General features: G+C 43.1%; 2 protein-coding genes and 1 long non-coding RNA gene across 4 annotated transcripts in view; 2 read left to right on the forward strand and 1 right to left on the reverse strand.

Annotated features, from left to right (window-relative positions):
* CREB1 (cAMP responsive element binding protein 1) overlaps positions 1-10,697 on the forward strand; it is a 39,850-nt gene extending 29,153 nt beyond the window's left edge. The window contains exons 7-8 of the mRNA XM_027731428.2: positions 1,060-1,210; positions 4,149-10,697. Coding sequence (XP_027587229.1) covers positions 1,060-1,210; positions 4,149-4,293 — 296 coding nt within the window. The 3' untranslated portion in view covers positions 4,294-10,697. The remainder of the gene's footprint in view (positions 1-1,059; positions 1,211-4,148) is intronic.
* A 4,218-nt stretch (positions 10,698-14,915) lies between these two features.
* METTL21A (methyltransferase like 21A) lies at positions 14,916-18,532 on the reverse strand. 2 transcript variants are annotated; one of them, XM_039389631.1, is made up of 3 exons: positions 18,351-18,532; positions 16,402-16,513; positions 14,916-15,395 (listed from the first exon to the last, which is right to left on the reverse strand). In XM_039389631.1, exons 2-3 carry the CDS (start codon positions 16,484-16,486, stop codon positions 14,998-15,000), a joined length of 483 nt encoding a protein of 160 aa, XP_039245565.1. In that variant the 5' UTR covers positions 16,487-16,513; positions 18,351-18,532; the 3' UTR covers positions 14,916-14,997. The 2 variants fall into 2 exon arrangements, with proteins under 2 accessions (XP_039245565.1, XP_027587189.1); XM_027731388.2 differs by lacking the exon at positions 18,351-18,532 and adding an exon at positions 17,689-18,320.
* Positions 17,715-21,509, forward strand: LOC113993365. The gene is made up of 2 exons (XR_003542611.2): positions 17,715-20,388; positions 20,718-21,509. It is a non-coding gene; the product is annotated as an uncharacterized LOC113993365 (long non-coding RNA).
* Positions 21,510-25,448: the final 3,939 nt, after the last annotated feature.

Below are 25,448 nucleotides of genomic sequence, written 5' to 3' on the forward strand. Positions count from 1 at the left end.
GAGTTCTCCCATGTCTGCAGCAATAGGAAATTTAAAGTAAAGCATTAAAGATAGGAAGGAAGGTTGTTTGATTCTAAACTTAAATTTATTAGTAATTTTTTCCCCTTTTCAATTACAAGTCATACTTTCTTCCTATTGTGACTTTTGTAACTAGTCACCAAGTAGTTAATCAGTGAGTCTTGGAATCATATAACAATTCAGAAAAGTGCTTTGAGTGATCATTTGGTCTAGCCCTTCATTTGTCAGGGCTACTTTAACTTAGATTAAGTTGTGGGGTTTTACTGTATTAAAATGTATGGTTTGGTTTATTAAAAATGGGAGAGTTATTAAAATTTTTTAATTGAAAATAACAGAGAAAGTGTACCCCTGCTTTTATGATTGTAAAGCAGTTGATTTGAAAGTTATCCAGTGAAGAGTTTTCCAGGCATCAGTGAAAACAGCAGAGAGAAATACTATTGTTGCATTGATCTTCTGGGTTTTGTGTTTTTAAGGACACGTGATTTCTTTAGGTGTTATTGTAGTTTTTTATGAGCTCAGGCAAAATTAACACATTCCTAGATTACAATAAAGAAAAAAAAGAGAAGCCCAAGACCTTATTCATTCTAGAGAAGTAGTGAAATTGAGTACATTCAACTCTGTTGGGAGTAAATGCTACATTCCCCACCCATTTTTCTGTGCCAGATACTTACACATGCAGTTTCTCCTTTTGCAGATAGACATTTATAGCATAGCTAGAAATAGTGTTTACACCATTCTTCACTGGAACTGCCTGAAAACCAGAGAAGTAAAAAGAAATACACTAAGGGAGAAAGAAGCCCAGCTATACAGCCAGACAAAGCAAGTTATCAAGCACAAGTAAGGGCTTCTTCAGCAGGAGTGCCCAAAACCTTGCCTTTGTTAATAAGCTAAGACTGAGGCAGCAGTGATCACCCAGATGGTGGCCACCCCTCCTGTGCTGTGGCCCAGAGTGCTCAGTTGGATTGATGACGAGGTGCTGTTCGCACCACAAGTGACAGTGCTGTCACCAAACTGACGTCATGTTTCCCTGTGTCTCTTCAGCTGCCTCAGGAGACGTGCAGACCTACCAGATCCGCACCGCCCCTACCAGCACCATCGCACCCGGCGTGGTCATGGCGTCCTCCCCAGCGCTCCCCACGCAGCCGGCAGAGGAGGCCGCACGGAAGAGAGAAGTGCGCCTAATGAAGAACAGGCATGTACATTTAGATCACTTCCTTTTTTCCAGTCAGCTCTGCACAGAACTAGTGTCAAGCTCTAAGAGTCCCGATCTTTCTTAGTCAAATCATTTCTGAAGAATTTGCGTTTATTTTAAGATGCAAAGCAAAGAAACACTCATCAGCTAATGCTGTGTGTTGTGACTATGAAACCTTGACTAAAGGTGTCAGACTCATTCGGTGAGGTGTGTGAACTTTTTGTTGCCAAAGGAAAAAAGTAATTAGTGAGAGACCTGTACAACTGCAGATATGTTCTTACAAATGCCAAGGTGAGTTGATTTTTTTTTAATTAATACGTTAATGTAGTTTCCTTTCCTGGATTCTTTCCCTTAGCCTTCTGCATGCATTCTCCTTGATGCCGGCCCACCTGTGCTCTTTGTGAGTGTTTTCTTGATGGTCTCACTTGTTCTCTTTAGCTCTTGCCCTTTAGGTTTTCTCCTCTAAGGCCAGAAAGGCTCAAGAAAAGGCTAAACGAGCATCTACTCGCTTCTCCTTTTGACTGAAGTCTTGTGGAGCCAGTAGTGCAGCAGAGGAGCTGAGAGACAGAGACTTGCTTCTGTAGGATTTAATGTATTAGGAGGAACAGCTAAGCTTATAGAGCTGAGAGTTGGTGGAAGTAGCAAAGGAAGGGAGCAGTAGAGAGAAGTTGGGCATGATGCTCCTTAGGCCTGCTGTTATGGGACAGGGAAGGGATGGGCCTGAGCTTGACCAGTTCACAGCAAGCTTGAACTCTTATCCACAGAGCACAGATTTGAGCCTGTATGTTACACTGTGACAATGGGTATAGAGTGCTTCCCTCCCTTCTGAGGAGGGGAAGCCCCATTCAAGCCTTGTAAACTTCATCTGTCAGGCTGAAAAAAACCCTATGGTGTTGTACAAGTTCGTTTATCTTCTGTAGATTGCTGTGCTGTGAACACAATAGAAACTTGCATGAGCAGTCCCAGTGCTTATATGCGGGGCTTTAATGAAGTAAATAATGCTGAACAGCAGAGTTCACTTTTTTAAAAGGTTTTTGTACAGATACTGATACCAGTGAATAGTAGATATCACCCTTTCAGGCTCTGCATTTGAGAAAAATTTAATTAGAATCACAGAATATCCTCATTTAGTCAGCAGTCTTATTCCATTAAAAGAAAGCTTTTGTGTTCGTGAAAGCCAAGAAAAACAATGGGGAATTACCCCACTTGAGTAAAATTGACAGCTTTTGCAACAGTATCACATTGCATGTGGTGCTTTTAGCCTGCCTGTGTAATAGATCCTTGCAAATCTAGGCTCCATAGCAAAGCAGGGAAAAGAGATAGAGAGGCAGATGGTGAGGTGGCACTTATTGAAGGATTATAGTGTAAATATTCATAGATATTATTGTGCAAATTTTCGGTATAAATTTTACATTTTTAAAGCTCTCTTGTAATTCATTATAACTCTGGCTGTTCATAATGAACCACACAGCCTTGAGGTGGCTTAATACACAGGCTAAGCTGGCACAAAAATCACAAAAAGAAAGAAAATGTTGTCACCCAAGGAGGCATGTTAATAGTTTGCACTGTAAGGCAATTCCTGATACAGTAGTACTTAATCTTTTGGTAACAGCCCAACATTACTTAAATTCTAAATATTACACATGACCCACTGAAGCACTGCAAGCATGTGAAATTGTATTTGTAGGAGTGACAAATGGATACCTGAATACTTTCAAGGCTTACAAACTGTGTTTTCTTCATCCTGTCTCATTTGTGGAGCTGAATTTCAAAAATTGCTTTAGAGGTTTCTTACCAGTTAGGTCCTGGAACACATTCTTTTTACCTACTAGTACCTAGTACTACAGCTACTGTTTATCTCATAAGGGGAAGAACTGGGTTCAGTTTTGTCCTCTCATTTCCCAGAACACTGACTGTATCACCAGGCTGTGTAGTGTTTGCAATGAAGGGACACACTGACTGTGGTTTTGAAGCTGTTCTGCTTTGCACCTAGAGGTTCAGGGCAAACAAGTGTGTACATCTCCATGTGTCTGCAGTGTGCTGCTTGAACAAGTAGCACTGCAGGAGGAGAGCCTTCTGTCTGGGCTCCCATCTGCCTGTGGCATTTAGCCTTGTGCTTGCTTTGCACATTGGTTTACTGTTGCTGTGCAGGATAGCTTCTGCCTTGGTGTTCCTGCCTTCAGGATGCTCAGCAGCGCATTAATACCTTTCAGCTGTTTTCCACTGGTGTTCTTAGTATGTTATCAAGTTACCTACAGGCAACTCAGTCTTTACAAGCAAGGCTTAAAAGTTTGACTTGAGATCTTGAGATCTGCTTTAGCACATTACCACTGCCATGTTCTTGGAACAGCCAACAAGGACTAAGAATTATATGGTTCCTAGTGACTGGTTATTTTGTGATATTTTTATTTGAGTCTTTTATAATGCCATTGCAGTGATGCAGACGTTATGATTAAAATGAAATCATTGCTCGAGAGCAAATACATGAATATTCTAAATACAGTGCTTTTTTACACCACTTGAACATCCCATTGGACTACAGCAAAGAGAAGAGTTAAAGACTGTAAAAAGAATAATAGATGATAATAAAATCAATTAAATTATTGCAGCAGCAATTTGACTAGCCTAAAGGCTCTAATGTAAATCCTGCAAGCAGAATTTTGTCATTGAGTAGGATCCTTTTCTCACAGAAACAGAATTTTATTGGTGCTGTCTCACTGGGATCTGCATGATGGAATGATATGTGAAGCTTGATTGTACATGATTTGTGAGGAGCAATTGTTATGAGTTCAGTGTTTTTTCCTCACTTGCATTTCTTAACAGTACCTCCATATTCTGAAAATGGCACTACTACATAAAGGTTTGACCTGAAAACAGTTAAGTAGCTCATGTCTGCAAGTGGTTGTTCTGGATTTGAATGGCCTTTTTTGCTTTGCAGAGAGGCAGCACGTGAATGTCGCAGGAAGAAAAAGGAGTATGTGAAATGTCTAGAAAATCGAGTGGCTGTGCTTGAAAACCAAAACAAGACACTGATTGAGGAGTTGAAAGCACTTAAGGACCTTTACTGCCACAAATCAGATTAATTTTGGATTCTCATTTTCACTTGTCCAGAATGGGATAGAGACTGGTTCTGGCTATACCCAGAAAGACAAAGTAAACTTTTTATTTTCTAAACATTTCTTTTTTTCTATGCGCAAAACTGCCTGAAGCAACTACAGAATATACTTCATCTGTGCTTTGCATCAAACTGTGAATGTTCAAGTACTTGCCTCCACTTCTCCCCTTACAAGATGAACTTCATCATCAATCTCAGCGTGAAGAAGAACAGGCGTCTTTCTCGTCTCCCCATCCTCTTCAAGGAGTAACAGTGGTCCCTTGGGAAGTTACTGTGGGGAGGGTCCTTTTGCAGTGATGTCAAGAATTTGTGCTGAGCTCTTTCCATTGCCTTAGAGACAGAACCACCCCAGCCTCCTGGTCCAGCACTCATGGTGCAATGAATAAGCGATGGTTGCCAAATTGGTTTCACACACTCATTATGAACTACACAAATACACAGCTAAGCAGCATGCCAAATGAAAGGCTTCACTGGCACATACTTAGTGTGGAGATAACACCTTTTTCAAACTAGCCCAGGAGGGAGTTTGATTTGTAATCTGTTAAGCCCTCCTGGACTAGTAAAACCTTCTCCATACCTCGGAAACAAATGCATTGAAATGACCTTCACTGGTCGGTTGTTGCTTCTCATAGCTTATGTGTGCAAGTGTGTTCAGCATTCTGAATGCACAAAAAGCAGAAACCAACTTCATAGGATATAGGTTGGAAGATGATATTTGAATGGGAAAGGAATTCAGAATAAAAAAGATACAATAGTGACGTTCTGAAAACAGTAAGCAAGTGTAGCACATGGAAGCACTACCTATTTGTATGCAGAACAACTAAGAATTTGAAGCCAGCTCTACATAAATACTCCCTGATGACAGTATGGTCTGTGTCCGAAGTCCTCTCAAGCAATGAGGTTGTTTCTATTTCCCTAGCATTGTCTTATGGAATGGAAATAATTGTACTCGATGGAAACATCGGCCCGGTTTCCTAAATTCTTTTTCAAACCTGGAGGCTGCCTTCCATATGTAAATTAAATTGTGGTTATGACAACTACTGAGAAAACCTCAAATACTGAAGAGGACTTTAAACACAAATACTCCTGCTTCACAAGGGGCAACACTGATTCTTCTAACCTGGCCAGGTTAGCTAAATTCTTGATTCATTTGGGGTATTTTTTCATGTAAAGGGTCCGATTTACCGAGTAATTTATTCCTGCAACTAAAATTACTCATGTGCCTCAGATGTTTGCAAGATCAAGTTTTTTGTGTGTGCTGAGGAACCGTGATCTTTCCCAGATTTATGTTGTTAAAAAAGGTAGTTCACGTTTAAAAACAACTGTGTACTGAGCATTAGGACTTCAAAAGAATCATGCTCATAAAGAACCAAAAAAGAACGTCAAGAAGTTGTCAAAAAGAATGTGTAAAACAGAATCATGTGCAGTTGTTTACTGGGCCTTTGAAACCAGTCTCTTGATATGTTAACTTGGGTCATTTGATGGAGTAAGTTTACTTTGTGCTTCTGGTCAAACTGTTATGTATAGAAACATATGAATAAGGCTCTGGTCTGTACTAATGCCTTGCCTAACAGAGTATTAGTTAATATTTTTACCCATTCACTCTGTTTTTAAGTTAAATTTCACACACAAGCTTCTAAAAGGTTATACAATCAGTGTAATGTTATAAGAAAAATATTTGGAAGGCTCTGGGCAGTTGAGTCTCAAACACCTAAGCAGTATTAAAAGTTGATGATTTCTCATTTGAGAGCATTCCGTTTCAAAGAGACTTAATTTAAAAGGAGCAAGGTTAAACTTACAGCATTATTGTTAACTTCAGAGTTATCAAGAGTTTCAAATTAAATTTGTATTTCAAGAAGAGAACATAAGTATCAGAAATATGAAAGAATTCATTTTCATAGGTTTTGAGAGGTTTATAAATGGTCTATTTTTATCTGCCACAGAGAGTTGATTTTCATGTTTTTATTTAATGGGAGATAAATTTATTAGTTTAGCAATGCAAATTTAAGGAAGACCCCAAATTCTCAGCAATGCTTGTATAAAAATGATCTGATTCCTAAAGTGATCGAATAGAAATATATGCAACGGTTACATTTTCCGGAAATAGTGCTGAAGTAGAAATGTTGATAATGCAGGAGTCTTTCTTCTAAAACATGAAGGTCATGGTGGCCTCATTTACAATTACGTGGAATGATTCCTCCAGCTTTAAGAAACATGGAAAAGGCTGTACATGTCAACATTAAGGCTGGGTTTTTTTGCAGAACATCTGTTTGCAAAAACGTGAGGTTTTGCTGTGAACGGGAATGAGGCGAGCTGTGATCTGAGAGCTGTGTCTGGTGGGTAATGGACACTGTCTAGTGCTTGCTGATAGTCACTGGGAGCTGAATGGACATGAGAGCCTAAAACGGTACCTGGATGGAGTTCTCCTAATACAGGGTTGGTGCAAATTTGTGCAGCAGTGAGAGGAGAACTGTGTTACCTGTTCGTCTGTGTGTGTTCTGCCAGTGGCCTGTAGAGTTATTAGTCTAGACCTCATTAGCAAATAATGTTTCACTAAGAAAAAGATGTTATTTTAAAGTACATAGGGATCTGCTGGAATCATTATTTTTATTTATGCTGCACTGAGGATTTAGGGATGTAAATTTATTTAAAGGAAATTTTAAGTGACAATAATAAAAAATTTATTAGACCAAGTACAGGGCTGGCTAGGCTACCCCATACATGCTTTACTGTTTATATTGACCCAAAAAGGGAAAGAATATGACACAGGAATCCATTCCTATGTTATTTACCAAGTAGTGAGGTTGGGGTAATAAGCTTCTATAAACTAAGGCCATTTGGAAGTTTTGGAAGACGAAATTATGCTGGCAGGGGGGAAGGGTTAGTTTTATATCTCACGATTGTGAGTTTTCAAGAACTGATAGCCTGTTTTACCTGAAGAGAGGGTTAGAAAGGGCTAGATCCATTATGTTCATAATAAACAAGAATTGGTTTGAAATATAGTTTTTGTAATGTCATTATTTTGCAAAACAACAGCACCAATCAGGCAGTTAAGATATTGTCAAAGGTGCTCTTTTAATTTAGATATTCTTGGAAAATACATATGTATAATATATGTACATATATATATATATATACACAGTATATAATCTACAGCTCTGAGAGCTTTTAAGTCAGGAATGCTGAGTATTATAGTATATGGAGGTCAGAAAAAAATTTTTACTTTTCTGTGTGTGTCTGGGTGTGTGTGGATGTGTGCGCGTGTGTGAAAGCCTCCCCCCACCCCAGGAGCTCTGGGCTGCGTTATTCTAGCGCTTATTACTGATTTGTTTTGTTCTGTTTCTCAGTTACCCGTTATCAAGAATTGTATTTCATCTTTCATGGCTTTTGTGAGGTTTGTTTTTTTTATTGATGGAGATTTTTGAAATTATGTAAACAGTTGTTTCACAACAAGCACCACCCCCCCCAGAATAATTCGCTTTTGTGCTTTTTCTCTTTGGCAGCTATATATCAAAGGCAAAACATTTGGAGAGGTTATTAAGGTGTTATTTTCTAAAGGAACCACTGGTAAGACTTCTGTTTTCCTCCCGAGGGTAGTGGCCATGCATTTTTATTTAAGCAGCAATTTCACCAGCATCGGTAGTTGCCGGCACCGTGGCTTGTACCCAAAAGCACAATTTTAGCCTGTCATGCTCGTCAGGACTGTACAGACACACCTGTAGGTTCTGGCTGTCCTGTAGTTGGCGTTTGCATTGTAGACCACTCTCTACTCCGGTACTTGTAAGTTGGTCAGAAAATTGGAGGGGTGTTTGGAACCATTAAGAGGCTCAGGAAAAAAAAAAGATTTAGTAAGGAAAAACAGCCCTGATAATTCCTGACCTAAACTTGTACCACAGGTTTGTTTTTTCTAAATCTGGGCTTCCAGTAAACTGCAGCTGCAAGTAGTCATCTGTTAGCTAAAACTGGCCCCTGTTTTTTTTATTTTGTTCGGGTTTTTTTTAATTTACAGCAGATAGACAGTGCTTTTTGTAGGTTAAAAGACAAGTCTCCCCATCAAAGCAAGTTCAGTATCAGTGGTTGCAAGTCTGTGACAATTCGTAGAGGATTTCATTGGTTTTCTTAGACCTCGTTTTTATTATTTTTTCACCTGAAGCTGGTTAGTGATGTAACATTTGCCAATGATCCAACCAAAAGGTCATGTATTTATTTTTGTTACACTATGTTCTTTGTAAATGTTTAATTAAAATGTGCACTTTTTAAAAACAAAACAAAACAAACCACAGAGAACAACAGAAAAAAATTGAGATCAATTGGGTTTGCTTGAGAAGCTTCCTGGCATAATCGTGCTGCCTGCACACAATTCACTCCCCTCCCCACAGCAATTGACTCCTTGGCTAATTTAACTTGCGGATCAGCACCTGGTGCCCAGCAGGCATTGCTTCAGAATGGCAGCAGACCCGAAGGGGCAGCACTGAAGGCTGGAAAGAATCAAGTGTGTGGTGTCTCAGAGCAGTATGCACAGGATGGATGTGAAATTCTTTTTAGAGTAGAACTAGTTCAGTGATCCCGTGTAGGAAAGGGAGGTTAATTTGGAAGAAAAGCTAAACTGTTTTTCAGCAACTTTATTCCCCTTTTCTTAATTTGAGATTTGTCTGCAGATTTCACAAGCTGCATTCCAAGAAAATAAATTGAAAGGCTTTCCAGTTCTGTGACACCAGGAAGTAAAGGTACATTGACAAAGTGTCACTCTGCTTTAAAAGAAAAGCAAAGCACATGCACCTTTCTTTTGCAGGAATGATGATAATTTAGCTGTAACCCTGAAATCTGTCACTGTGAACAGGCTTTAAAAAGCATACAGTACATTGATGGTTCTCTGTAGTCTGCCTGGAAACTCTTTTTCCTGAGCTGTGTAATTTGCTAGCTGTAAAAGACACTGATTTTGCAAAAGCCTGAATGTATCATGAAGCTCAGTTGGTCTGAAAGGAGCCAGACTAATGAAGAGAGGGTGCTGAAATCTACCTGCTGTGTGCTTGTGACAGATCCAGGTCTGTGGATGGATACAGCTTAAGTCTGTACATCTCTGGGGAAAAGGGACCAGATCCATTTGGTAAAGAGGGCTTGCATTTCAAGTGTTTTGCCTTGGAATGTGTTTTTTAAATATATTTAAGCTGTGGCCTGCAAAGACTAGTGCTTGGACTAGTTTGCGTGGCACATATTGAAGACAGTGACCTGTTTGCTCTCTGGCACTGCAGGTGCAGGTTTGTGACTTGCTGTGTAGTGAGTTCAGGGTTTGCTTTCCCCAGGGAAGGGCAGGAGCTGTCCTGGCATCTGTGTGCTGGCAGGGCAGGGGACAGGGGACAGGCTGTAATGACCCACAGTTGGTGCACTCCATAAGCTGAGCATTTACTGTGCTCATGACTTGGAAGCAGTTGGTTCACTCAGCCTCGGCTGTGTATTTCTCTGAATTAGGGGATAGCTGAGTGAGAGCACGGGGAAGGAAGGTCTTGAGACAGTTATCTGAAAATGGCTGCTCTTAAGAACTAAGGATGTTCAGATGCTCTCCACAAGTTGTGTTTTAGCCAGGTGCCACTCCATTTTTTTTTTGTGTGTGTAATTACATTTATTTATATTAAAACATTAATTTTAAAAAGTTCTAGAACTTCAAGTTTGAATGAGATTTGAAACTGTGCTGCTTATATGGACTTCTTGGGATGGGGAACAGGGCAAGAAGAGGTGCTTGTTGGCAGCCAGCCCCTCCATAGACTTGTTCCCAGATTGGTTTTTCACTTCAAAAACGAGTTTTTTCTACTCTGGATTTATAATTTGAAATTGTTTTGGAACAGTGTTTTTCAGGGAAGCTTCCAGAGCGAGGGTTATTATTCTCCCTTTGTAATGTAAGCTGGAAAGAGTAAGTTCACCTCATCTGCATTTCTGATTCTTTACCCAAACCATGTCAGCACAGAACAGGGTATTTGAGCTTGACTTCCACATACTTGTGGAAGTTAAAAGACTAAATGAAAATCCATTATTGGGGGAAGACAAATTCTTTTTTACATCTCCCCAGAAACCTAGAAACATCCCTGTTGTGTTCTGTTTTTGTTTTTTTTTTTTTACTTATTTTTTGTGCTTTATCTGTGTTTAAAAAAGTTGTACTGGGTTATAATGCATTTTATTAACACTATGTACATATTAGCTGCTTTGTGTTTCAGAATGGTAGTAATTGCTTTGTATATTAAAGTGATTCTTGTGAATTTGTGAATTATTGTCATAAAGAAGTGCTTTTTCTTACTGTAACCTTTGTGGTATAAACTGTCATAACTCCCTTTTTACACAAACATTTATGTGCAGTCACATAAACATGCTTTAAAAAAACTCTACAAAGTCTCTTTTTTGAGCAGGGTGTTCTATTTACACTAACTTAGTAGCAAGTGGTAGCTAGATAGGGATGTGGTGTCCTTTCATGATCTGTGGCCTGTTCTAAGTATTCGTGAGGCATTCTCCCCAGGGAGAAGGCTTTTTTAATCTTGATTGAATTAGATGAGTGAGAGGTTAAGTCCTAAAAAACAAAGTTTCTCTTCCACTTCTGATATTTTTAAACCTGCTTTTAGGCATCCATTCTGGTGGCAGTTAGTTCTGTTGTTTAGTAATGTCTGAAAGACTTATGCCTTTCACAGTTAAAATATGCTGCATTTCTCACTTTTAAGCGTTCCTGTAAACCATGTACTACTGATGTTAAGAACAGAACAGAAACAGAAGGCAGCAAAGATTGCAAGGATCGCAACCCACTTATGTAATCTGCAAGGCTGGATCCAAACACTGGGATGAAAGCCAGGAGAACAAATTCAGCACTGAGGTAAACACACCTCCAGTGAAATCAAGGGGAAAGCGGTAAGGTCAGCCCATTACAGCTGGGATTTTGTGGTTTTCACAACTGAGCGTTTTCATAATGCCATTCATGTACTTGCTCAGAAAAATCTACACCTCAGTAATGAGAGAGAATCCCATACAGGGGTTAGTCCATGAGATAAAAATGCAGATTAGCTTGAATTTTGCACTGAAAACTGGGTAACACAGATCCCTGCACAGTCAGTAGTAGGTCAGCTGCTAAACCTGAGCCTTCTGACACTGCTGCAGCTCAGAGTTCTTGGTCAGTAAGATACAGAGCTGAATCTCATACCTGTCTGATACCTTAAGATTTGTATCTTAATCAAACATTATTTTAGTTGCAATGAAATTTTAGAAAAATTTGTTCCTTGCAAAATGGCATGTTTCAGGGATGGTTTCTCAGTCTCACAGCATGTTCATGTCTTACCTGGTCACTCTCCTGTGGCTTGAATCCACTCCCTAGAGTGAGTAAATTTCTCAAGAGACTTATTTGTGTGTCACCCAGGGACCAATGCCCAAACACATCCTCCCTATAGATGAGCTCACATCATCTGCTACCAAACAGGACCAATGCAATGGAACCACCCAAAGGAGAGTGTGATTCTCGAGCACTGGGGTGAACAGGGTGACAGAAAGTGCTTGGGCAGGGGGTTGGCATAGTTGCCAAACAGCCACTCGAGCGTTACCATGCATCGTCTCACATTAGAGCAGGAGCTCACCTGGTACCAGTGGGTTGGGACACCAGAGTTTGCAGGTGTCACTGCAGAGGGCTGCTCTCTGTGCTCACTCCCCAGCTGTTACGGTTCTGCTACTTCTGCACCTCTGGCATGATTCAATCCCAGCCTGACTGACTCCTGACCTCTCCCTAAAGCTGAGTGTGATGGGAAATCAAAAGACCTGTGAAGTGCAACCTGGAACAACAGAAGGCACTGCTGGGTGCCTGGTACAGGTGAGTGTTAGCACTGCCCAGCCAGAATGGACATCAGGTTTCAGCTGAGTTACGTTCTCACGGTTGGTGCCTCCCCCTAAACACTAGCTTTAAAAGCAGCCTCAACTGATATGCACCCTCAACTGATATGCACGTGGTGGTGGCCTAAATGCAGTATTCCTGGATCTGGTTTCCTAAATTTAATGGAGCACCTGCACCCCAGTAGCAGAGGAGAAGGTGTCCCCTTGAAGAGGGTGCCACTTGCTGGGCTGGGAAGGGGCCACTGAGAGCTCAGCTCTGCAGGTCAGGGGCAAGGCACTCACCTGAGCTGCCAGTGTCATCTCATGCTTTTCTCCCCAAGTGTTCATTTATGGGCAGCAGCATTGCTTCAGCCTTCAAACATACTCCCTTGGGTTTGCATACAGCTGCTGTGTAACAGCAGCACAGCAAAAAAAGCCAAACCTGGTCTCTACATGCCTGCTCTGGCAAGAAGGCTGTGGGTAAGAGGAGCCACGGAAGCAACAAGAAATCTGACACTGAAAGCTTAACTGAACAATCAGAAAGAGATGGAATTAAACTGATTTGTTTTAAAAGTACAAAACTAATCCTATTGTCAAAGAAAGGCCTAGGCCAAAGCCCCCTTCTTAAAAGCATGTAGGTTGCTGCACTAGGCTTTATTCTGTGCTATTTAATCAGTCTTTTTAGCATGTCCCTACTATGGCAACAGGACAAGCTGTTACAGCTGTCACTACTGCAAGCTGCAACCTCTTGTGAGGGCCAGCCACTGCCATGTTCCCCATAGACCATGTCCTGGGCACTCACAAGCCCAAGCACCAGCACATTGCTTTCTGGCAGCTCCAGTCCAGGGGGAGCCTACTGTACAGACAAGCCTAATGCCTAATCAGAGACGAGCTTGGAGACAAGGAAACACCAGTGGGGAGGAAAAGGAAGAGGAGTGGCAAGAATTTAGAGCCACACTCCAAAAACTAGAGCCAGAGAGAGTGGGGAGAGCTCATAATTCTTTTCAACCATTGCTCACCCAGCTCACAGGACAAAAAAAGCCACGCCTGGCACATTAAAGCTCATATCATGTTCTGTTTTCAGTCAAGGGTGCTGTCTCCCTTCCCTCAGACTTCAACTCTAGTTTCAGGCTGCAAATTCCCAGCCAGCTGTGTAAGTACTGTTTTAGTGACACCATGTGGCTTCTGAGGATACTGTTGTGTTTCAGAGCAGCAACTCTGAGGCCAAGTCCAGAGCCAAGCAAGGAACTTCGCTGAAAACATGCCAGAGATGTGCCAGGGATGAGCCACAAACCTTCGGGCCTCGTTCATCACAGCGGTGATGATAGATCATTTACAGATAATTTACAGATCATTTATAGATCATAGGTGTCATTTACAGATTACAGCACCTCTGGACCACCGACACTCTGCATCTTTTGCAGTTGGGATGTATGATGGAAGCAGAAGTGATAGAAAGCTCCAAAATGTCTGTAGCCCAAAGCAGCTGCTGGTGTTTGCTTTTGCCAGTGCCAAAGACAAGCATATGCTTAAAGCCTGAACCTGACCTGAGGCTCTGTGAGTTTAAGTTTAAAGCAAAAGTTCCGCATCCACCAGAAAAAAAAAAAAGTAGTAAAGCAATTCTTGCACTTAGAAGTGTAGCTGTCTTCTGTTAGCTCATTGTTTTCATCAGTTTCATTCTTCTACCACTAGAAAGAGAAGGAAGCCTGCTGCTGGTGCAAGCAGGATTACAGGCTGCAGCATTTTCGTATAGAATCTTATGGCATAAACACACAAACATGTTTTACAAGCTCAAGGTATGAAATCAGTTACTTAGAACAGCGTCTAACAACCACTGTGCACTGAAAGCACACTGAAATCTAGACACTGCCCCAAGGTCCTGAGTAATACAAGAATAACTATTTCCCCTGCTACAAAGACTTTACAGCGGCACCCTCCTCTCCTAAATAACAACTCTCAGAGACAGAGGGGGCATAAACGAATGTAGAAAGTAGAAGATTATTTAGCAGTACTTTGAGAGTCAAGGACTGATTTGATATTTAAAGAACAGTTTGAATCTGCATGTTTCACTTTCATGTGCATGTGTATCTCCTCCAAGGAGCCTTTATCTGTGTGGGGGAGACTTGCTAAGGACAACCCGTGAACCACAACCGCTTTGGTACTGCAGGCATAGCCCCCACGTCTGCAAGTCAGGTAAAAATACCACTGATTTCTAAGTTGGCTTACTTGGCAATCTTGATTCCCAGCCCCCTGATCCAGATCTTGTTCTTTGTTTCCCTATTCTTCAATTCAGCAGTGACAGTAATAGAACAACTTTATAGCAGTTGCCTTTGTTTCTTTTTGCCCTTTAAGTGGCTTCTTTTACCACCGCTTTTAAGATGCAAAGGCCTGAAGAGTTAAAACATTTAGAGCTGGAGGATTAGCTTCTATTTCATCCACTTTTCAGAGTTAAAGAAATGATAAGAGGAAAAAAACCCACTGTAACACACGTTTCCCACAGGAACTAAGCGTGGTTTGATTTTAAACAACAGATAATAATAATTTGATAATAATTTTGATGCCTGGAGATTTCTGCAGCTTAAATCAGTTTCAAAAATTACATTTGATAAAAAGTCAGTGGAAGACCCTACACAACTGTATTCCAAAATGAAGCAGAGGTTCAATATGCAGAACAGAAGTGCAGCCCTTGCTGTGTCAGACCAAGTTATCAGACAAGACCATCAGAACAAGAAGCCAGTGAAATAACACAACTGCAACTTTATGCTTAGGATTGAGTGTATTGAGTAGAAACAAAGGGGAGAACTGAACAGCAGCAGTGGTTTATTAACAAGGCGTAGAGTCAAAAGTCATCCTTGCGACTACTCCTCTGTGCTTTGTAGATATGAACATCCTTACTGGAATCATAGTGGACCTCATATACGGAGAAACGGTCTCTCAGCATCTTCAAGAACTTGTGATCCCGTTCATAGCGGATACGACAGGCAAGAAGAATCACAGTTTGCTCTGAGCACAGGTGCTCCAGCGTCTGAAGCAGCTCTGCAAAAGTTTCTTCCAGATAAACGATGTCTGCACCCAGGACGAAGTCAAATGCTCCTGGAGGGAAGTTATCCAGGTCTTTTCCCCAAGTCAGCTCCTTCACCACAGCTCTCGGACGTAGTTCAGAGGGTAAATTAGCCTGTACGTTTGACTCCAGGAATTCCAGTGCTGCCTCCCTGTCTGTCATAGTAACACGAGCACCTAAGTAGTACAGGAGTACACAGCTCAAACAGTCAGAGTCCATAAATACAGCATGCAGAATACAATGCTTTAAGTCCAGCAGGCTCCTTGTGAAACATTAACAATTTCCCTGAACTGCCTGATTAAAAACAAACAAACAAAAGAACAAAACACCCAAAACCCCCACTATCTACCTACATCCTACCCTTCATCAGTCACTTAAGAATATACAGTGCAGATTAAGTTGGGAAGGGAACAGAAAGTTTTCTAGTGCTTTTTCTTAGTGCATGAAAGTCACGGAGTTACCTTCTGTCTTTCCATAGGCAACAAAAGAATGAATTAGAGGGGTTGTTACCATTAACCTGCTTCAATCCCATATTTTTCAGTAGGAGACAGGCAGCTAGAGAGCCTCTTTCACAGGTCAAAGTTATGCCTGTGTGATTTTGCACGGCATGACTGTATTTTGTCAAAGGCTCTGTTTCTATTATTTCAGTAGGCACCTTGCACAGCCACTAGAGTTTTGAATTACAAAGTTAACCTGGGACAGGTAGCACAAATTTAACAGTCCCAGTCCCTGCTTCAGCCACAGACAGATCCACCGGCAAATCACTTCATTTCTCCAGACCTTGGCTTGCCTGTCTGCAAGACAGGCTAACACAGCTTACGCAAGCTCAGAGCCGTTTCTGTCTGTAGCTTTATCTGCATACGAGGACATGTGGAAGACGGGAAGCTCAGCACTTGTTCCCCGGGGGAGAATAGCTGCAGAGCTGATTGCTGCTGAGCTTCCTGCCATGGTAACAGGCGTCAGCCTTAACAGGGTCCCGCCATAAAGTAAACTGCAGTGGCACCATCACTACAACAAATATCGCAGCAGGCTCTCAAGTCTAACGAGAAAGGAAGATGACTCAGAGAGGAACCATCACAGTTCACATATGCAGCTTTGGTGCTCACACTATACCAGATGTAAAAGCACTAGTTTTACTACAGTTGTAAAGTGTTTTAAATGAGCAAACAAAAAAGCCCTTACCTAATAAAGTGGCCACTATTCCCAACAATCCAGTCCCAGCTCCCAGCTCAATCACAGACCGATCCCTGAGATCAATGCCTTCCATCTCCAGATAAGCACACAGGACAACAGCCTAAGCCAAGAGACAAAGACAATTTAGCACAGGGCTCATTTCAGTAATACCAAACACAGGGTTTCTGGCTTAACCCAAGAGAAGGTTATGGGAAGAGTCAGGCACTTCAGGTCTGCAGCAAGATTTCCTTCAACCCTTCTCTGCCTCCTGTGTGCACATGTGGTCTTTTTATGAGTTTTACGGAAGGCTTTTGCTGGCAGAAAGAAAAAAGAACCATAGAGGTTACAACTCAGATGTGGTAAGTGCTTCATGAATCCCCAAACATAACAGGAGGTAGAAGGAGTTGCATTTGGAAAGGAAAAGCTGAAGTGGTGTCAAACACTAGTGAATGAACACAGTATTGCAAAAGACAAGAATAAGGCTTCATAATCTCTTACATAGTATTTCAAAAGGTTTCTGCACAACACTGGCATACCATCAGGAAGGACAATAGGGAATGTAAAGAAATAACTCTTCTATCTGGTTGTATCTAATGTGTTGTATTTTATATCAATCTTGACAAGGAGCTCTCTCCAGAGCAAGTTCTGTCAAAGCTGATGTCCAGAAAGACCAACAGCCCTGTACACCAATTCATTTGAGGAGTTTGCTAAAACTGCTATGCTTGTTCTTTTAAACTAGAGGTAAAAGAGCAATTTGTGTGTGGACCTGAGACCTGGCTGACGGGAAGCCCTTGGATTTCTACAGTGGTGCTGTGAGCAACTGCCCTGCAGCTTTGGGCCTGCCACAAACCCCTCTGTTTTGGACTGTTCCTATCCCCAAGATAAAGTCTATCAGCAGTCCTCCTGGAGGCTACAAGCAGCGATCCATGCTGTGCTCTGAAGGGTGCCAAGCAAACATCACCAGCCATTGTTAAGAAATGGGTGAGAGTTCTGTGAGTTATGCGGGATATTTCCTGTATTTGGTAGTGGCCGTGCAAGATTTAGGTGGCCCATTTCCCTTGAAGTCCTTCAGGATCTCTTATGAGGGAAGGAAAAAAAAAAAAGGTAAAGCAGAGTTTAATATTTTCTTTCCGGAGGAAGGAAAAAAAAAAGAAAATAAAAGAAAAAAGAAGAAGGAAAAAAGCCTTCCCTTTACATTTTAAAGTTAAATAATTTTATAAGGTGATCCTGAAAGCCCGGCAAGCGCCACAGGCAGCCACGGAGCGCAGGAAAGCTCCGCTCGGCGTGAACACCTACCGCGTCCCAGACCACGGCCGCCACCCCCAGCCCCCGCCAGTCCTGCTGCAGGCGGATGGTGCGGCTGGCGAAGTGGAAGGTGGCCGAAGGGCTGTGCAGCTGCCGCGCTCCCCAGCCGGCTCCCTCCTCGTAGGGCACCAGGGCCATCCCGTCGCCGGCGACTGCAGGCCCCGGCTGGCTGCGGCCTCGGCCGCCGGCCGGGCCCTGCCCGAGCCCCGCGCTCCCCGAGCCGCGGGAAGGGGGTGGCCCGGGTCCGCCACCGGCAGAGCCCCGGCCCCTCGCCTGGGCCCGGCTCCTCGCCTGGGCCCGACCCGCTCCTCCGGAACCGCAGCCCCGGCGCTGCCGCAGAGCGCCCGGCCCGGCCCCCAGCGCCGCAGCCCGGGGCGGGCGCGGCCTCCTCGCACCGCCCGGACGGGAACGGCGGCGCCGAGCGGCCGAGCCGGGGGGCGATCACAACCCGGGCACAGCGGGCCGCGCTGCGGTGGGCTGGGCTGGGCTGGGCTGAGCGCTCCTGCCCCTCAGCCGCGACGGGAGCGGGCTGGGGGACAGGACGGAAGGCGACCCGGGGGTGGTGCGGGGCTGTGCCCGTGGCCGGCGCTGGGGAGAAGCCGCGCGGTGCCTCCTGCGGGAGGCTGGGCCCGGAGGAGCTCCCGCGGACCTACCGCCACACCACAAGGTACGGCGTTTCCCTGTGGGACATTGCCAATGTCCCCGCAGCCTCCCTGCCGTGCCAGCCTCTGGCTTTTGTTTCGGGAGTCTTTGGAAGGCAGTGCAAAGGAAGGCGTTTGTCCAGCCCACCGGCCTCGTCCTCCATTGCTGGCACGGAGAGCATTATCACTGCAAGTGCTCATCACCAGCCTGGAAGCGGTCCCTGGGACTGGGTAACCATGGCAAAAACAGAGCAGTTCTTCTGCATCTCAGTGGAGCACTGACCAAGGCAGCACAGGCAAAGCTGCTCTGGGCTGGCGGTGAGGTGGTAATGCTCCTGTGGCGCTGTTTGTGCATGGGCTTCTCTTCACCTTTGGCTCCATTTAATCTCGTTTGGCAAAACAACACAGTGCTCCTCTCCTTTGTTACTTGAACTAGCTCCAAAGACTGCTAAAGGCCATGGGAGAGCCAGGGAAGTGTCCTGGCAGCCCTTGCACTCTGGCTGCCCGGAGGCTGTGCTGCAGGTACTCCACAGAAAGGCTCGGCGCCTCTAACTGTGCTCCTCAGCCCCTGGGAGCAGGGCAGGGGAGCAGCACACCTTCTCTGCACCCATCTCCAGAGGCTCTGTGGCAGCGTGGTATATCCCAGTGACACCACCGATGGGGCAAGGCCAGCCCTTCGAAGCTGGGGAGCCTAACAAGCTCCAGAAAACATCCCCACTATTTCCCACAGGGAGCAGCAAATCTGACTAGCAGACAAAAGCAAATGTGGTAACATCTAAATACTGGCAATTTCAACAGAGTGGGACAGGATTCATGAAAATCTTTTTCAAGAATCATTACAGGCTGCACAGGGGTAACAGGAAATAAAGCTTGTCTTTAGGGTTCTGCTGCTGTAGGAGAATGGAAACCAAAATTTCACTTGCCCCAAACCGGTTCATACTTGAATTATGGCAACTCAGACTTCTCCTCATAAACATGCCAGAACGAGTGTGATGATTCAGCTTACTGTGGTTTTATGTCCTAAAGTACTGGTCCCTTGCCACTACTGCTTTTGAGTTTGAAATTGCTTGTGCTATTATCTCGATTATTTTTTTAATTATTTATATAGGCAGTGTGGGAAAAGCAATGAGAATGATTACACTTGAAATGAGAACTCTGTTTGAATGAGTTTTTGAGTCACTTACACTGTGCCTAAACTACACCATCAGGCAAATAGAGGAAAACTCCCAAATGGCACAAAGCTTTGGCCTCTGCTTCCAGAACCACGTCAGCCTTGGGATCTCCAACCAAAATGTGGAGGAGTGTGGCAGGGCTCCAGTGCTCCCAACTGCCTCCTTTCTGCCTCAGATGATCAGTTTTCTTCTCCTGCAGTCATAAGACCAAGGGTCTGGCTGAAGAGCAACTGGAGTGAAAAAAATGCTGTATGTGAAAATTTATACATTTGTTCTCAAAGATGACAATGCAGCAAGTGCTTTTATCCCAATAATGTGGGTTTGTTAGGATGCCCTGAATGTCTTTGGAGCCCAGCAGATTCTCTACTGATCCTGCCCTGCTTCCAGAAGTATTTCCCCTTCTTCCCTGATAAAGTTGCTTTGGCACTGACTTCCACGAACCTTAGACCGGAGATCAGAAATTACTTTCCAGATCATAACTGGATAGTGAAGCTTTAAAAGAGAACCAAGTCCACTAGAATTTCAGTCTGGGCCCTGATTCCCCATATTCATTCTAAGCCTACATCTACCTGCTCTTCCCTTTTCTGTATCCATTTTCTAAGAAGATGCAGCAGCTGGGTATTACAGTGGCAGAGAAAGACACTTGGTTTCTTCTACCTTTCCTGACAATAGAAGGATAAGAAAAACTCAACAACACAGAATTATGGCTAAAACAGATGCCCAGAACTGAAATGCTTTTTCTCCCAGCAGGGCTAAAGCTCAGCACAACAGTAAAATTGCGAGAGCATAGCCTGGTTCAGCTTTTAAGCACTGCAGAGGGCTATAAGGATACCTAAGCTGCACATAATCTTGCCAAGTAGGAAACAGCTGACTTTAAGGTAAGCAAGAATGAGTTAAAGTTTAAAGAAACACTGATTCAAGTCCATTCTTACCTAATTCAACTACTTGATAGAGCAGGCATAACGTAGCCAACTGTAAGTCCTGCCACCTCAGATTCGATTAAGCTGCCCAGGGTAATTAACACAAAGTGTTTAAGAGCGATGGTCCTTGTAATACTTAGAAGATCAAAGAATCAAGTAGATAAGATAGAAATGAGTACAAATTATTTTGAATCTTTACTAATATAACTCCCTTTCTGAAATCTTCTCTTTGCTGCTTAATATGTAAAATCCTCTCTTAGAAATGAATGTGACAGTTCTTGTGATAGTTCTGCAGACGCTGGATGTAGCGCATGGCTGCGCATGGATTTTGGAGACATCCATGGTGGGAAAATACTGCATCTCTCATGCAGTCTCCGGTTACCAAGGCAAACGCAGGTATAAATAGAAACAATCTGGGGTTTTTTTTTAAACTCTATCTAGAAACCTGTGTTGTTGATAACCCTCTAACAGCAACGCCTTATTCCAAATGGTTCTGTTCCACATTTGTGTGGAAACTTCTGGTCATACACATTTAATCCTTTCCTCCCTAAATAAATGGCAGCTGCTTCTGGTTGTCATTCCACTCAGATATAAAAATTTTCTTCGAAGTAAAGTTTGTACAAATATCTGTTTTGCTAAAAGCTTTCATCAACCAAATGAACAAGAGCTAACACAAAGCTTGGAGGAAAACCCAGAAAAGAAAGAGGTCTTTCTCCCTAAGTATCACCATTAAGTGGCCGTTCAAATGACTAGCACTGAAATGATTTAACAGTTTTTACATTTTCATCTTCACCAGTAGCTTCCAGATTCTCCACACCCATGAGATAGATGGGGTGGTGAATAACTTGCTGTTAAATACAAGGGGAATACGCAGAGATTAATTTGGCTGATGACAGCTTGCAGTTGCAGAATAAAGACAGCCTCATCTTGAACTGATTTGGATCATCTTTGAAACCAATGGGGTGAATTAAAAATAAAAATTTAAGTTTCTGCAGAAACTGATGGGTTATCAGAAGACCTTACAACTTGCTGCTTCAGCAAGATCCTTGCAATAAATGTTAAATATTGAAATAAATGTATGATTTGGTTTAGCGTGTCATCTCTGTTACACACAGAGTTACATTAAACAATGGAAGTAATGATCAAAAGTATGAAGATGTATAATTTCATAAGTGCTTGAGCTGAAATACAGGAAGTTTCTGCAACCTCTGAAGAGGGAATTATTCCCATCAGTAACATTACATTCACTCCTTCAACCTTGCATCTTGATAAAGTGTCGTATATAATCATCATGTTTATTAAAATGTCTTCTTACAGAAAGATCGCTTAGCTTTTAGTGGACTGAGCTCTCAAAGGCCTTGCAGGTCTGAAAACTGACATTATTCTGTATTTTTAGTTAAGGCACAAAAAGCAAAATGAGTAAGTTGTTCTTCACAAGCAACCACTGCATTCTCAGCTGCACTTCAGTTGCTGGAAACCTCCTCCACTTATCACTGCGCTTTCAGATGTCCACAGACCTACAGCCTTACCGACATCTCCAGCTGCTGGACTTCCAGGCCTTGAGATGCCATATGTTGGGTCTTGTGACAGAAGAGTTCATAATCCACTGGAGCAAGGCTGACCCGTGAGCAGACATGGGTGCACGCAGGGAAGGGCTGCTCCAGCAGACATGGATGCACACCTGGAAGGGCTGCCCCAGCAGTGCTCCCGTGAGCACAGGGCTGTGGTAGGGAAGCAGCTAGGCGGGGCTGTGATTGCCCTTCTTTCCCAGCAGCTTCTGTACCCATCTCAGCTGGCTGATGGTTGTAAGCCAGAGTAACATGCGTCTGGATACTGGAAAAATGCTGCAACACCTCCCTTTTATGGGGTCTGCGTATGGATCTAGAGGTTTAACATTAGGTGGCCAAATTTATGATGTGTTGTATAGGTGCAATGTTAGGTAACTGGAGAGGAAATCACAGTGCAAGTAATGCACTGTATTAATTTAGGACTAGTTAACGGCAACTAATTTAAAACAATTATAAGGACAAGCAGACATCAGCTATAGCATTTATACAGATGCAAAGGCATCTGCCTCAGTGCAGAGGTTACCCTTTTAAAAGCAGGAAGAATCCAAGTTTATGAAAGACGGGGTGGGGAGTGTTAGCGTTATTTGTAATGGTATTGTCAGTGTTTCTTGTCTCAAGTTCTTAGAAAGAAAATCCTTCAGACAATGGAGAAGATGGAAGAGTCAACTCTAAGCAATTCCAGGTACCTTAAAGCTAACAGGAAGGGCCCCTCAGCGCTGCTTTCCGGCCTTTGGTGGCCCAGGGTTGGAATTAAACGTGCAGAAGTTTACCCTAAACAAACTTGCTGCAGGGCTTACACATGCACAGTTAGACTTTTCTGAATAAAGTCACCATTCATGTTAATGTTTGAGTTAAAATACTGACAAGCATTTTCCTTTTCCTCGAAGGAAATTTGAATCCATGACCTGCAGCAACAGGTATTTCTAATGCTTGATACATCAAAATGGTTCTGCCAGCCCTCTGCCTAACAGTGCACAAAGTACAGCTTTGCAGGCCTCCGTCCTTCTCGGTCCCAGCACATTTCAGATTCTCTTCCCAGGCACTAAGTCTCCATGAACTCTACTTTAGTCTTTGATAACTTTATTTTACCTTAAGACAAAACGAAGGCAGGAGCAGAAAAGAAAAGCTAAAGTAGAGAAACGTTAACTCCCACATGCTGGTGCTGTTGGCATCCCTGCAGTGATCCAGATGCTGTCATGCCAGCCAAGCAGCCTCTGCATTGCCTGCAATGACATCTTAGATTGCCGCAGAGGCAAAAGGACGGATTTAATCAATGACAGCAGCACTGCAGTCTGTCCTTACACTATGAAACACAGCCTCCCAGCCCTGGTTTGCATGTATTCACTGCTAGCCAGGAGATTTAAAAGTGTGAAAATTTAGGGCTACTAAAAATCCACCTTGTGTGTTCTGAACAACCTCCCTGGTTACTGTTTTTCCCCCAAACACTGGAATATTCTATTTCCCTAACTACAGTTTTGCTCCAGGCTTTTTCATTTAAATGGCTGTAGTCTTATGTTACTTGTCAGCTTCAGGAGACAATCACACGTGCAAAATTTTTGTCCTGTCAGCTGGTAGTTTCAAAACAGGATGCCTATTTTTCCCCCCATTATTTGCAACAGTGAGACACAGAAGTCTGAGCTTTTGTTTTCAGTTGGTTATGCAGGTTCAACCTGGTGAATCATTCTTCCTGCAGCTACATTTCCAGGAAAAGACAAAGGCCTGGCTCTTCTCCAAGATATCCAAGTCAGATCAGAAAGCACTCCTTCTCCCACAGCTGGGACACTTTCTAAGAAGGGAGAAATTGATAAAACACATCCCAGAGCTGGTGTCATCACCCTGCAGACAGGCAAGGAGGTGCATGGCCTTGGAAAGGCATGTGCAGTACTAAGTCAAGGTGAAGATAATAGCAGAGTTTACTGGATTTAAGATTCTTGGCCCTGTGAAACACAAGCATGTGCAAGGAGCCATTCACCATTTCTGGGACTGATGGTTACTGTGAAGCTGGATGATTTCCGGAAAATCCTACAATTTAATTTCAAGCACTTTAGACTCTCATCTTGTTGCAGTTGGTGTGGACAAGAACATAGCCTTGGAGTTGGGAATTTTTCAAGAGCTGTTATTCAGATAGAAGCTGGTAACTATGGTTTCAGACGTCTCCTGTCAGGGATACTGCTGCTCGCAGATGAAGGGAGGCCTGGTCTTTCATGATGAGGCAAAGGGCTATGGGCTTGTGTGGTTGTGAATGCAAGCACTGAGCTTTCAGAGAGGGAGTTAAATAAAAACATGCACAAATCTGCCTACACGTAACCATTGCAGGAAATGTGAAGACTTGTCTGAGAAGTGGAGTTCCTTTGAATGCATGCAGACACTGGCTCACATGTACTGGGCAAATGGGCCACGTGAAGAGACAGAATTACCTTACCTTTAAGCCCACAAGCCAAAACACAGCTGGTAGCACTAATATTAGTCCTGTCAAGCCTGGCAGTCTTCATTTGTTATGCATCTTGCAAATAATTATACATATAGTTAAGCTTACAGCTCAGAAGCTGCATTCAGTAGTTGGCAGGGCATGTTCCTCGCTAGTATTGCTCCTCTGACCTCATTAGACATGAGGAATGAATCTTTTTAATCTCTGCATATTGGGAATATAGGTTGCTACTCCTTTGGTCATCACTGAAATCTGAGTTAGGGTTTGTTCCAGGATCCTGCCTGGCCTTCCTTAAAGGCTGTGTAGATTTCTCCTGGAGATTACAGCAACTTCCCCAGAGGGCTTGAATTAGAATTTGCTTCCCGCATTTTGGAAAGTTGCTTTCCCTTTTGTGAAAATTAAAGCACCTGTGAGCGAGGGGGGGTTGCTGCCCACTGGCTGCCCTACTCAGAGAGAAGGGGTGGTAACTGAGGGTCCCATGGCACAGACCTTTCTTCCTTGAGCAGAATGAAAAGGGCTTGGATCCCAATAGTCCGTAGTAAGCTATTTTCAGCTCATGCATTCATTATTGCCAAGATCCACCACCCAAAATGCCTACTTAAGTAAAATGTGGAACTAGGTACGTGCTGCCCATTGTACATCAAAGTAATTGATTTTTTTAATAATGGAAACTGTCCGATGATTCACTGGGGTAAATCAAGCAAAACAGTAGAAAGATGAGACAGAAAATAGGAAGAGAACCAGGACCAGTAATAAATCATGATAGATGGTATTCGGTATATTGCTGTAGCAGTAAGTCAATAGAATGCCAAGCTGCATAAATAAAAGAGAATGTGTTTCATCTCTGCAGGGTGTTGCTTAGGCTACACCTATTAACAGGATCACCTGGTTCTGCAGACAATACACACGGCAACAGGTTTTGCCATATTATCCTGATAAATCAGATCTGTATTAAGATGTTAAGAGTTACTTTGCCAAAATGAAGGGGGAAATGAATATTCCTCATTAAGGCAGCTAAAGAA

Source organism: Pipra filicauda, unplaced genomic scaffold, assembly GCF_003945595.2.
Source record: "Pipra filicauda isolate LSUMZ 115617 unplaced genomic scaffold, ASM394559v2 scaffold74_size2892960_pilon, whole genome shotgun sequence".
NCBI classification, from domain to species: domain Eukaryota; kingdom Metazoa; phylum Chordata; class Aves; order Passeriformes; family Pipridae; genus Pipra; species Pipra filicauda.